Below are 14,131 nucleotides of genomic sequence, written 5' to 3'. Positions count from 1 at the left end.
TTTCCAATTTTTAATTGCATTATTAATCATTTTTATATTTTAAAAAAAAAAGTTAAGAAACCAAAAATATAAATTTTATAATTAGATTTTTTTTAAATAATTTAATAATATTTGAAAATTTCAATTTTAGCGCTTAGGATCAAATATATATTTTGAAAATTATTTAAAAATGATTTGCTGCAAATTATTTATTGAAAATGACTTACAAAACTGTTCAGTTTGTTTTATTTTAATTTTTTTTTTTAAATTTTTTTTTAAATTTTTTTTTTAATTTTTTTTTTTTAATTTTTTTTTTATTTTAAATTTTAATTTGATGTTTATGGTATATGATGGTAAGGATCAACGTTCATATAATTAAAGTATTTCCAAATTTTAGGTAAATAAAAATCTTACCTCACTTCTCATAATTATATAATATTATAAATTAATTCATAATTATTAATAATTAATTAATTATTAACTAAATAACAATTCTATGATTCCCCCATAATAGAACAAATAAAAATATCATTGCGCAGAAGAATAATATAGATATATTTATTTATAGGTTTATTTTAGCAATTAGATCTCCCGACATTTACATACACATATATTTATATATATATATATATATATATATATATATATATATAGTTATATAGGTACACATATTCATACATAAAAGTCATAGTAGTTATTTGTTAAGTATACATATACATATATACACATCGATGTTGATTTATACATACATTTAGATATAGTATATATATAAATATGATTTTTTGTTAGATTTATATATTTCATATATTTATTTGAATTTCTAGGTTAGGTTAACATAGATAATACTTCGACTACCAACACCGATTGACGCATTCTCTAATGATATGACAGGCTGGAACATTAACTCGGATTAACTTGATATTAAAAACTTTAGATATATATATATATATATATATATATATATATATATATATATATATATATATATATATCTGTTAGTATATACAACACATTGAGAGACATTAAAAAAGTTAAACGTTGTTTAACACTAGTTTGGCTATGCAGTGTTGGCTAATTGGCTAGCTTAGAGTGCGAAAAGGTTCTTTGCATAGATAATTACCTAATAGCTGGTTAGTTTAGTTTAGTTTAGTTAGTTTGTTTAGTTAACTAATTGTTAGTGCTTGTTTTTCTCCAGTTTTCGCGCTTGACTTTGTCAGCAATATACAAATTGATGCTTGGTATACATATGTCTGTGAGTGTGTGTGTGGGTGTATGTGTGTGTGTGTATGTGTGTGTGTGTGTATGTGTATGTGTGTACTTGTGTCATTTTCTGTCCCGTTCAGTGTCAGATCTAGCCCAGGAATCGTATGTTGGTAAATACCGCCTTAGCGGGTCGCTTGCGATTGCAAAAATTCACGGTCTTGCTGTGATTGCCCTTACGATTCTCATGCAAGTTGACCAGGAGCTTGAATATATCCTCCTTGCTAGGTGTACAGGCGTAACGCAGTTCCGGTTCATAGTTGCTGTTGATAGAATTCATGTAAGAACTGAATAACAGTAATATTTTGCAATTAGAAATTATCGTTTCACATCACGCCCACATTTTTGCATATATATATATATATATATATTCATTACATATAGTATATATATATAATACATATAGATATTTGTGGTATTCGGTAATCGGAGGGTTCATTGTGTGTACGGCCTAGAGAGACTCTTGGAAATGCAGTTTAGTACAGTTTTCTAGTTTTAATATATGTATATGTGTCTAATAAGGTTTGGTATTTGTTGCTGAAATTTTTTCGATTTTTAGTTTTCCAGAAATAATTGGAAAATATCGCCAAAATATTTTTATATATTGAAATTTATTGTTTTAGTGGAAACTCTATTATTTTGAATTTTAGTTTTAGTTAGAATATTTTTTAAAAAAATCTGAATATTTTTTATATATTTTTTTTTTTTAAGATTTAGTCTTAACAGAAATTTTAAAATGAAAGAAATCTAAATAGTCAGATATTTTTTTAAAATTTTAAAAATTGTTTTCTGAACTTTTTATAATTTTTAATTTGAAATATTTTTTAAAAGAATCTTAATATTTTTTATGTATACATTTTTAAGATTTAGTTTTCACACAAATTACAAAATGTAAGCTATCTATGCACTCAGATATTTTATCAACTTTTTTTTTAAAAATAGTTTTCTGAAGTTTGTGATATTTTTAATTTGAAATTTTTAAAATATTTTTTAAACATTTAATATATCAGAATCAAATGTATTTATTTATTGACTTGAATCTCGAAAAGTTTTTTCAGCAACAAAATCCAATATTCGTATTTTTTTAGTAAGTTTAATAACACCATAAACTACAAATCAAAAATGGGTGCTAGGTCGATTTCTGGGTATTTGATTTATTTTAAATAAAAAAGGAGCTTGAGAGTGTGTGTGCATGTGTGCACCAGGGCTGGCAATAGCTTACCCGCGATTGCGATTGTGTCGCTTCCAGGGATAGCGACGATAATAACGGGAACGTTTTGGCTTATTCTGACCGATAATCAGGCTCTGTATGCCATTATCCAGCTCCGGGTAGTCTTCAGCTGCAGTGGCTGTCGGCTCCTCCTCCTCCACATAGACCAATGGCAGCGTATCCAATGACGGATCCTAAGTGGGCGTAACATTTGTTATGGAAGTAAATACCAGTACATGCCGCTTCACCCCGCACCGCCGCCGCCTTCGACTTACCTCCAACATTTTCATAAGTAAAGCGGATTTGTCGACTAGTTCCTGTTCAGCGCGTAAGTCCTGCTCCATCTTCTTAAGCATGTCAAATTTGCTGGCCAACTCGACGGCTGTGGCATAGTCTGGCTGGCGTTCCGTTTCACGTTCCCGTTCCCGCTCTCGTTCTCGTTCTCGTTCCCGCTCCGGCTCCAACTCCATATTTAGCGCATGCAGCAGCTCTGTCATTGGCAAAAAAAAATCTCGTTTTATTTGGCATTTGAATATTTTGCACAACTTAATCCGGCCACAAGGAGCGGGACGACTCTCAAGTTTCCGCCAAACTGACATTTGAAGTTTTGTTTGTCTCACTTTTGCCCAGCCTCGACTACAGTCCGGGGGCTTAAAAATACTCATACATATTAAATACACTGCGAGTGGCGGAAATTGGCCGGCGGCTACAGCCGCCACAATGGCACAGACAGCCGTCATTCACTCACTCATTCAGTCAGTTGGTCAGTCAGTCAGTCACTCAATTTTCACTCATTCATTGTGTTTGATGCTTGCGCGTTTATCATGCGGTTGCCTTTTGTCTCATTTGGCAGCTTCCTGCCAAAGCAACCAACGACTTAAATGCCAGGCCTTAAAGGACTCGGATTACAGCTTACAAGCCATTTGGCATTAAACCTTAGTTAATGCCAAAGTTCTAATAACAGTCTACTAAAGTGTAGGGCTTGTGCGCTGATTGACTGATTGAAGTAGTATTTAAGGCATTATAGAATTCGAGTGCTTTACAAATTTATTTTTTATATTTCTGCATTATTGACTGTCCGATTGATTGACTGATTGATGCCAGTTAAGTCTTTTAAAGCGTTGAAAGCTTGTTACATTTAAAGTGTATTAAAAATAATAATTTTTAACTTTTCTTTGACGGCCTAATTGACTGACCGATTGATGATAGGTAAATCTTGCAGAGTAAGAATATTTATTAAAATTTAAATTTAACATATATTTATATATATTAAGATTAGCACATATTTATGATTGACTGATTGATGCTCAAAATTCTCCAGTTGTTGCCGTCCATACTTTTTAATTTAATTATAAATTTTTTTATCAAATATTTTTCTATTATATTTGAATTATTTTTATAATTTTGTAAATATAATTCGTTTTTATATATTTTATTGTAAATTTTCAGTAATTTATTTTTTTTTTATTTTTTAATGCATCATTATTCTTTAATTATGTATTATATATTTTTTATTTATTTTTCAATAATTTATTTATTTATTTTTAATGCATCATTATTCTTTAATAATGTATTATATATTTTTTATTTATTTTTCAGTAATTTATTTATTTATTTTTTCTTACATCTTTAATAATGTATATTTTTATTTATTTTTTACTTGTTACTATATTATGTTACTATATTATTAAATTTCTACCGTAACACAACGAGTAAAAAATACATTTTATTTTCTCTAAGGTCAAGCAAAACCTCAACGTCAAACCCAAATCAAATCAATTGGAAACTGAATCGAATTATGTATTCCAAATAAATGATAATCAATTGTGTTCATATTTTAATTTTATGGCTAAAGCAGTGTGTGTGTGTGTGTATTAAGTGCAGACAAGACGACGCGACTTCTCTGACGTAAAACAAACTTGAAATGCGTTAAAAAATGTTAAAATTTTGTGGGCGTATGAAGTGTATGCCTGTGATGTGTGTGTGTGTGTATTTGGTGTGTTGCCATAGATAAACGCACTTCAAAAATTGTGCACTGACCGGAAATGCCCAGCGACCATTCAAATCCATTGCTGCGTGGGTCGCCTAAGAGCAGGCTGCACAAAAAAAGGTGGTGGTGGGGCACCTGTTGAGTGCCCAATCGAACGAGCGTAGCCAAAAAAAAAAATGTGTATATAATTGGAGTGGGAATCTCTTGTTAAAAGCCATAATTCAAAAAATTATCAAACCAATTTTTATTACAATTTTTTTGTGAAATATGATAAGCCTGAAAACAAAAGTCCAGTTTTGCGAGCAAGACCTAGGCCAGGCCAGGACTGGTTGAAGCGAACTGAATTTGAAGCTGCAGCAACTTGGCTGAGTATGCCTGGATTTGAGTTTACCAAAAAATTATTTGAGAAGCAATTAGAAATCCTCTTAGCACCAATTTTATTGTTATTACATTTCAGAAATTTAATATTATTTGTCAATACATAAATAAGCTAAGAATAAATAAAAAACCAGTATAAATTCATTAATTATAATTTGAAAACATATATTTTATGAAGAAAAATAAAATAAATAATTGAAACATATTATAATTCAATTTTGAACAGAATTATTAAGAAAATGTTAAAAAAAAAAAATAAAAAAAATTGAAACGAGTTATAATTCTATTTAGTATTATCAATTATTATCAATTCAATTAAAATTATTTATATTTTATACATTTGCTTTAGCAAAATTATGATTATTAAAAAATATTTAATAAAATTTGAAAAAGAGTAAAAAATAGATATAATTTTAACCAATCATATTTCCTACAATGTAAATTCATAAAAACTAAAAGAAAATTTAGGGAAATTTTATTTGAAATTATATTTTTTATTAAGTTGTTCACTTTCTAATTTTCTTTATAAAAAATAAACAAAAAATAGTTAATATTATAAAAAAATATATTTATCTATCTATAAATTTGTTTTTTCATTTTTTCAATAAATTTAAATACAAATTGAACTAGCTGATAAACTCTGACTAAGACAAATTGCTAGTGAACAGAAAAAAAAGTATTAACTAAGTTTTGCTCGACATAAAATACATTTTCATGGCCTTCATTGTTGAAGGCCGCTGAAGGCAGTCGAAAGGGGAAAAGAGAGAAGCGAGAGAAAAGAGCAAGCACAATGCCTACGCGTCGCGTTAAGGAGTCAAATGTCAGTGCGTAATCCTTGTCAGGCACAAAAGACTGTGCCGTAATTTAATGAGGGACTCTACTCACCATCTCCTGGATCGTAAACATTGCGCTGCTGCTGCTGCGTTTCCAAGTTGAGCTCTTGTCTGCTGCCTTCGTCGGCATCAGCTTCAGCTCCAACTGCTGCTCCATCAAAGATGTTGGCACGCTGCTGTTGCTGTTGTTGTGCTCCAATCGTAGCTGCTCCAACTCCATTAGCAGACGTCGCCTGGCCCGTCAGAAAGCTAAGGACATGATGCGTGTTGGCCAGGATCGTCAGGGCCAGCATGCAGAGCATATTCAACTTCATGTTCTACTCTTTGTTTTTCTCACACTCTTTTTCTGTATATATGTGTGTGTGTATGTTATCCTTGGGATTAGCGGGCTGTTAGCGTCGTCCTGTCTTCTCTGCAAGCACAAAATGAGAATGTGTATGAGGCTAATTACCATCACTACCAAACGGGCGGCACCGCCCTGCTGTAAACCCCTTAAACCAATTGTTCGTGTGGGTGTTAGCACTTTTTTGTGCTTAAACACACAACATGCACACATACACACACACCCACAGCCACGCACATAGGTTTAAATCAACAGGATGTGTCAAAGCATCTTCTTGGGCAACTTTTTGCTGCTGCTGTTGCTGCTGCCTCTCCTGCCTCTCGCCTTGTGCAGCTTGTTTTTATTTTAAGGCCGACATTCGCATCGTTTCATTTAATTAGCCCTGGGCGTGGCATAAGCTTAACTCCTTCGCTACGCGTTTGCAGCACAAGTTTAACACCTCAGCCCCACGGCACCCGCTCTTCCCTCATTGCCACTGCTTTATCCACGTGCATCCATTAGCCTAGCCACATAACCTTCATCGCCTCTGCCCTTGAGCTCTACTGAGCTGTTTTTTTTTGTTTTGGGCCTCTTCTCTAAAATAACTTTTTGCCTTCTGGAACAATATAAATGAGTTGGCTTCAAACTTTTGGCATTTGCGGTGGTGTCTAAACCCATAAAACTTCGCGATTTGGTTTAATTTCTCAAGCCAAACAACAACAAGAAACCACGAAACACACATTTTTTATTAGGCTTAAGCTGTTCTACTACATGTATTACAGATCCCTATAAATAAATCTGTTGGCTCTGCACTTAGCTTGAAATTTTGCTAGATTTTTGAGTTCTTCAAATCAAGCTCGCGTCGATTATCAATTATCGTGTCAAAATTTAAGAACTCGGTTCAATTATGAACCAGCTCAAATCAACTCAAATGAATCCTATTTAATGATGAACCAGTTCCGAACATGACATGTTCTTAAACAATGTTAAATGCGAACCTAACGTCCTGTATAAGACGCATCTTAAGTAAATTCAACTAATAACCGGATTGCGGTCGAACCAGTTCAATGAACTTAATTAAGAACCACTTAAAATCGAACTAGCTCAAATGTGAAGCAGTTTGAACATAGTTCTTAAGCGAACTTAATTGCGAACTAGCTTAAATGAATTCAATTATGAACTAGCTTGAAGCACAAGCGAACCAGTTTAAGTGTGAACTACTTCAATCAACTCAATTGCCAAAGTTGATATCTTAGAGGAATTCAAGCCATTTAAGTGGGTTCAATTCAGAACTAGTTAAAAACAACTCAATTCTGAACCAGTTCACGTGAATTCATTTGTGAAAAAAGTTAAAGTGAACTCAATCAGGCACTATTTTAATTGAACTCAATTCTGAACCAGCTTAACTCGATTCGTATCTGAACTAAATTAACTGAACTCAATTCTGCACCAGTTTCAATCAAATCAATTCTGAACCAGTTAAAGTGAACTCAATCATGAACTAATTTCAGTGAACTCAAATTTTTGAACCAGCGTATGTGAGCCTAATTGTTAACTCAATTGTCTTAAATGAACTAATTTATGTACCATCCTAATCCAGCTCAATTGCGAATAAATTGAAGTGAACTCAATTCCGAGTCAGCTTAAGTCAACTCAATTGAGAACCAGCTTAAAGGTAAATGTTTGCTTAAAGTTCAACTCAAATACTTTTCACGCACAGAGCTGGCAATTTGTATAATTTTCTGTTGCTAGGAATTGACGAATTACCCAATGAACCGTGAGTCGAGCTAACAATAAATAAGCCGCCTAGCACGCCTCACAAATTGGCCAAAACAGAAAAGAACTGAAAACAAAATGAACATTTTCAATTTGTCAACCAAACTCATTAAAATTGGGCGCAAAGAAAAAAGTTTGTAGCCAAAATTATTTTGTTCGCTGCACGCTTTGATTGTACGGCAAAGCAATGTTAATTTTTGAGATTCAATCATTTTGCTTCTACCTTTTGACTCAATCAAGCAGTAAAGAAAATATTATGAACAGATAGAAATAATAATAAAAGAATGAAAATATTTTCAAATATGCAAAATGCTTTCAAGCATCGTCACACAGCGTCTTTAATATGTCTTTTTAATATATGCTTCATATTTGTATACTCATACTTGCATATATTATAATACTGATAATGCATATTTTATGGCTATACTAAATATAGACAGGTTTACAGTTAACTGTTTGCGTTGCCATCAGGCAGGCAAGAGTAAGTACTCGCATGCACTCAGGCAGACGGATGCGAGAGGAAATCTGTCTGACAACGAAGCTGGAATATCCTCATAATTATACATTTATATATATATAAGAATATCTAAGAAAATCAAGCGAAAATTTTAGCTCGAAAAAATAAAAGTAAAGGCATTTTAAAAAGAATGTAGAAGGAAATAAAGTGAATAAAAAATCAATGCAAATACTGAAAATGGAATACCCTAGAAAATTAAAAAACTAAAAGTATGAAAAATAAAATATATAAAAAACTAAATATAAAAATATAAGAAAGTTTAGAAAACACAAATAGGGCAAGCTAAAAGAAAGTCTGTGTGCAGACAAAGCAGGAATACCCTAATACTAAGTTTATTATAAATAGTCTGAAAAAATGTCTAAGATTGGCATACAAAATGAAAAGAAAAAAATCGTTAATATAAACAAAATAAATGAATAAGAAATACAAGCAAACAGCAAACATGTCTGATAGATAATCAAGCGGGAATGCCCCTATAATGGGTATATTATAATTATAAACGTAACTTAGTCTATGAAAATTTAGAAATTAATACGAAAAAAATTAAAAGATATAATTACAAAAATAAATAAATAAGCAGAAATAAAATGCTGAAATGCCCTAACAATTAGTATATTATAAATATAAACAATTGCTGTCATACAAAAGAAAAATAGATAATATATTTTTATTTCTATTAATTCAATTTAAATATAATTAATAAATAATAATAATGTAATATTTTAAATACTTTTATATAAATATTTCTTAAGTCAAATAATTTGTCTAAAAAACTAAATACCTTTTAAAATGTTATAAACTTCAAACAACTAACGCAACTCTTCAATGAACATTTCTTTAGAAAACATGTCAAGCTTTTCTACGTAGAAACAATTAGTAAGAATATATTTTATTTATATAATACAAGTACTAGCCATATATATATATCTATCTATCTGTTACTAGGGTGTAGTCAGGCCTAACTGGGTGGTAAATAGAACTCTGAGCAAACAAGAGGCAAACACGAATCGTTGTTAAACTGTTTTAATTAACTTGTTGACACACACAAACACAGCGCCAAACTGGTCCAAAAACCAAGCGAATGAAGAGCAGAAAAACTTGACTAAATTGTTGTTGTTAGCTGCGATCCCAAGGGTGAAATGAATGAAATTTACCACAAGACTTTGGGCGGAGCACATTCGTAGCCTGTCACCTGGCTAGGCGCTCACCTGTTTCGCAATAAACGCACAGTTAATTGCTTTAATGAGAAAATTGAGCCAAAATATGTATAAGCAAAGCAAGTTACGACTGGCTACGTACACACACCTATGGTACCGAAACTTATCATGCGTACTGTAAAAAAAAAAACAGTTCTTTAATTAACGCTGACCAAGAGTAGCAGCTCGAAGGGTTTGCCCTCATTTCGACTTTTGTGCCCAGAAACTAATGCAGCTGTTGCTGCCAGCCAATTAGGCCCGAGAAAAATGTCTTTCTCCTCTTCTTCTTCTACTTCTTGTTTCTTTCACATAACTTTGTGCCCAATGCATCAATATAATATAATATTGCGACACTTATGACATGGTAATTGAGCGCAGCTGTCACAGTCAACACAATCAACTTTCTTAGGTTTTCGGTCAAATTCTATAGAAATGTGATTTCAAGAGATTTACCAATATGAAAAGCAATTTTTTTTGGCAATTTAAAGCCAAGTTTTTTGGCAAATGTTGCAAATTCTGAAAGGAGATTTTTGGATTATTTTTATAGAAATGAAATTTGAAGAATTTTTTCACATTTCATTGTCAGTTTGAAGCTAAGTAGTAGCTCAAACTTAAAAAACTAATTGTAAAAAATACAAATGTTTTTTTTTTATATATCTAGACAACATAAAAGATTAAGCTAGTTATCCACTTCAATAGTAATTTTTCATGCCTAAATGTAGAGCAAAATCTCGATATATACAAAGCCCTTAAAATAGTCTAAGTTCAGTTGACCTAATTTGGTTTGAAGTACTTTATGAAATAATATCTTAAATGTTGTTTGGCTTTGTTCTAAATATAATATATGCTCGTATCAAATATTGTTTTGCTCCGATTGGCCCGCTCCCACAATGCTCAGTGATAAATCCAATATGCCATTTTGAGGCCTGCGGCTGTGAGTGAGTATTACTATGAAAGAGTCAAGAACTTGATAGCTCTACTTAAATTGTGAGCGCAGTGCTTTCAGCTGTTAGACAAACACACAAAAAATAAAAGCACTCAGACAATGATCATATTTTGTGCGTGTGTGTGGAACACAAGGGCGAATGATGTAGCCGAGGGAATTATGGAGGGATGTGGGCAATCGCACGCCTGCGGCAGGAAATTTGATCCGTGTTCGATGACCATGTGGCACAACATACACCTACAAGAACACACGCACAATACACAAGCACATAGACATACGCGCACATATCCTCGAAACTTCTATATACTCTGCTAAGAATCATTTTAGTTTTTTTATATCACTTGAAGCAATTTGAAAAATTATTAAGTTCAAAATATTTTTGAAAAAATTTAAAATACTTTAACTCAAACTTAGGTGAGGGTATTTAAAAACTGAATTACTATCGCAATCTGAAATTTTATAATATTTTATTTTAATTATTTTTCATTATTTTACCAGCTGAAATATTTATGCGTTTATTGTTTCATGGCTTAGCCTAAAGTTAGGGTATCTTATAGGGTAAGCCTGGCTTTGCTTAGCAATATTTTAGCCACTCGTTTGACATTCTACCGAACTCTGATGCGTGCGTGCATTGCATTTTATCACTCTCGGGATTCTTTTTCATAACTTTCTTGGTTTTTTTCATCCCTTTGGAATTTCACAGGTGAAACGGAAGGGCTTTAACTCGAGATGTTTGCCTAGCAACATATTCTGTAAATATTTCTGCTTTTTTCAAAATTCTTTGCTTGGTGTATGTTTGCCTGACATTTAACGAAATCAGCGAAGTTGTTGAATTATTTGTTTGGCTTTCTGTTTGCAGAAAATCATGATTTTATAAAGTGACTAAATGGAAATTCATCTAAAAACTTGATTAGGAATTTAAAGTAAGTAAAAATCTGACTGAAACAATTTCTGTAAAATGCAAAGCTTAAATTCAGATTGAATAAGAACAATATTCATGTGAATGGAATTCCCTTTAAAAATAAAGTCAATATTTAGCTAAAATTATTCTTTGAAATCTTTGAACAGAAATACATCCGAAATGTTGATTGGGATAAAAATGTAAAAAAATATTTTTTTATTTTGGGATAAAAAAATAGATATATTTTATATATATAAGACAATAGATTATATATATAATATAGTTATATCAATTCTCTAGTTAAGCTCGTTTTAATTGAAATTACTTCAACATTAACTTTCAGCTAAATCTTGCACCTTCAACTTTTTGCTCCCACACGCGTCTTCTAAACGATTTACCTGCGCCGTAATCAGGTTAAATGCGTAAACATAAATATATATTAATACCGCTATTAGTGTAGCCGTTGTGACCTACTTTTCTGTTTACTGTCCGGCAAATTGGAAGAGGAATTTCTCTGAAATTTCTTAGCTTATGGGCAAAAAACGAAAGATTGATTTCCAATTTGAATTATTTATCAGATATCAGTTTGACATTCTCCTTATAACTTTTGATTAGTTTTACCATACACAAGACTTGATTGATTTGCAATAATGTAACGTAAAGTAGCCAAGTTTTATTATTAGACTATATTTTTGCAAAAAAAAACTAGATTATTTTTAACTTTATGATATCCTTTATGAAGTCCTTTTTTTTAGTAATGTTAAGTGCGACAGCAAAAGTCGTCACATTTTCTTGTAGCTAAGATACTTAAAAGCTTTACTTGAAATTGAAAGGTTTCAAATATTTGTGAAGCTAAAAAGTATACTCTAATTTTCTCAAGGCATTACACATACTATAAAAATAATAAAATTAAAAATGTATACATAAAAACTTATCATAAAACTGTATATTAATTTTAATTTTTTCGTAATTTTTAGTTAGCAGCAAACATTTTTTAATGAGTCTTTGAACAAAAAGAAGCTGCAACTAGAAAAATATTCGAAAATTTGCAAAATTTATATATATATATATATTTTTAGTTTCCAATATAATTGTATTATCTGCTAGACTAGAAAAATATTAAAAATGTAAAGAAGAGATCAATTTGAAATGCTTAATAAATTTTAAGTAAACGTATTTAATTTTAACTTATTTTAAACTGGAATTTCAAACAGAATTTCTACAATTTTATTCATTTAAATAATGAACAGACGTTTTTAAATAACTTTGTAATATAAATTTATTTAGTTAAAATTTAAAACAAATCTACATTTTGTGAAGCATTTATTTAAAACTTTAATGCCAAAATATTCAACAATTTTCTTTTAATTTGAAAATTTTAAATTAAATTAAATTTTTTAAATTTTTGTATTTAAGATTTGGATTTTAACGTTCAGCAGATCTTCAAAAGTTTATTAAATTTAAATAAATGTTTTTATTTATTCTTTTAGCTGTTTCAAGCACTAACACACACACACCCACAGCTTATAATAATATATACATATATATTGAATTATATAATATATATAAATGTAGATAATATATATATAGATAATTTTAGCACGCATTTTGCTTGGCTACGGCACTTCTAGGATTTCGCGACGGGTTTTGTTTAGCCAATTCGATTCAATTCGTCAAAAGTCTCTGTGAACCAGTTCATATGAACATATATTTTGTTTTACTGCATTTCACCTCTATAAATCGTCAATTTCAATTCATTTCATTTAAATTTTATTTGATTTTCATGCCGCGTTAACTCACTTTTGCGATTCACTTTCCGTTTCCGAATGCGTTTTGCGTTTTGCAGTCTCCGCAATTGGAAACTGTTGCTCCTATCTACTTGTTGAACACTGCGTAACCGACTCGCGACGCCGACTTCTTTTATAAAGGACGAGCGGAGCCGAGCCACACACGAAGTTCGTAACGAGCACACACGACGGTGACGCGCCAAAAAATTGCGTAAAAGCTTGGCGAAGCTTTTACGATTACGCTTAATCGTTGCCCCTACTTCGGCCGCTCCTCCGACTCCTGCTCCATTATTTTCCTTTCGTCGACTTTATCAATGAAAAATTTCGTCACATTTGCACAAGTTTTGTCGCCCGATATGGTCTTATGAAAAATGATGGGTAAATCATGCGGGGAATTTAGCCGTAAAAAAGTAGCCGCAATTATTTACGCCGTAGGCTGAATGGGCGTGGTCTGCTTAACAACACTAATTGTTGACAATGCTTTTTATTGTGTGGAATTTCACGCATCATTTTCCATTCCCGGAAAACTAACAGGCTTGGGCCAAGGCGCATTTGCTGCTTTTTCCCAGTAAATGACGACGCGGAAATCCCCGCTTGAGACAATTTCCAAGGGATCTGCGCGATTGCATTTTGTATTGCTTCGCTCTCCCATGCCCTTAGCTTTCTTTTCTGTTTTCAAATAATTATTTCTTATCTTATGACAGTTGGTTGTCATCATAAATCTCTTGATTTTTTATTACGCTCATATATTGCACTTTGACAGGCATGCTAATCCCAGCAATTAGCCGGTGATTGCCTCTTATGTCATTGTAATAACTTTACGTGGACTTTTTGAATTTGAATAGTAGCTGGAAAGTTAAGTGGGTGAAGCATCAACACACAAATCAAATGAACTGATTAGTGTGATCAAAGGGATCGAGGGAACTATTTCAGTAATTCTTTAATTCTATAAAATCTTTATTCTTTGTTTAGCTTTACATTCGTAGATGCAGGTTACGCTTTTAAGGTCAGAAGTTATGAATGATTTGAGCTTCAG

General features: G+C 31.6%; 1 protein-coding gene across 2 annotated transcripts; it reads right to left on the bottom strand.

Annotated features, from left to right (window-relative positions):
- Positions 1-1,022: 1,022 nt before the first annotated feature.
- LOC111595854 (RNA-binding protein 25) lies at positions 1,023-13,186 on the bottom strand. 2 transcript variants are annotated; one of them, XM_023309768.2, is made up of 5 exons: positions 13,109-13,186; positions 5,703-6,062; positions 2,725-2,939; positions 2,462-2,643; positions 1,023-1,526 (listed from the first exon to the last, which is right to left on the bottom strand). In XM_023309768.2, the coding sequence occupies exons 2-5, from the start codon at positions 5,962-5,964 to the stop codon at positions 1,331-1,333; spliced, it is 855 nt and encodes a 284-aa protein (XP_023165536.2). In that variant the 5' UTR covers positions 5,965-6,062; positions 13,109-13,186; the 3' UTR covers positions 1,023-1,330. The 2 variants fall into 2 exon arrangements, with proteins under 2 accessions (XP_023165536.2, XP_023165537.2); XM_023309769.2 differs by having other exon boundaries at positions 1,331-1,502.
- Between the last annotated feature and the right edge of the window lie 945 nt (positions 13,187-14,131).

Source organism: Drosophila hydei, unplaced genomic scaffold, assembly GCF_003285905.1.
Source record: "Drosophila hydei strain 15085-1641.00,03,60 unplaced genomic scaffold, DhydRS2 tig00000172-arrow-pilon, whole genome shotgun sequence".
NCBI lineage: Eukaryota > Metazoa > Arthropoda > Insecta > Diptera > Drosophilidae > Drosophila > Drosophila hydei.
This window is presented reverse-complemented; position numbering and strand designations above follow the sequence as displayed.

Coding starts and splice junctions, on each gene's coding strand:
- LOC111595854 (XM_023309768.2), bottom strand. CDS start 5,964: ATGAAGTTGAATATGCTCTGCATGCTGGCCCTGACGATCCTGGCCAAC. Junction 2,940..5,702: donor TGTTTACGATCCAGGAGATG/GTGAGTAGAGTC, acceptor TGCCAATGACAG/AGCTGCTGCATGCGCTAAAT. Junction 2,644..2,724: donor TACTTATGAAAATGTTGGAG/GTAAGTCGAAGG, acceptor ACGCCCACTTAG/GATCCGTCATTGGATACGCT.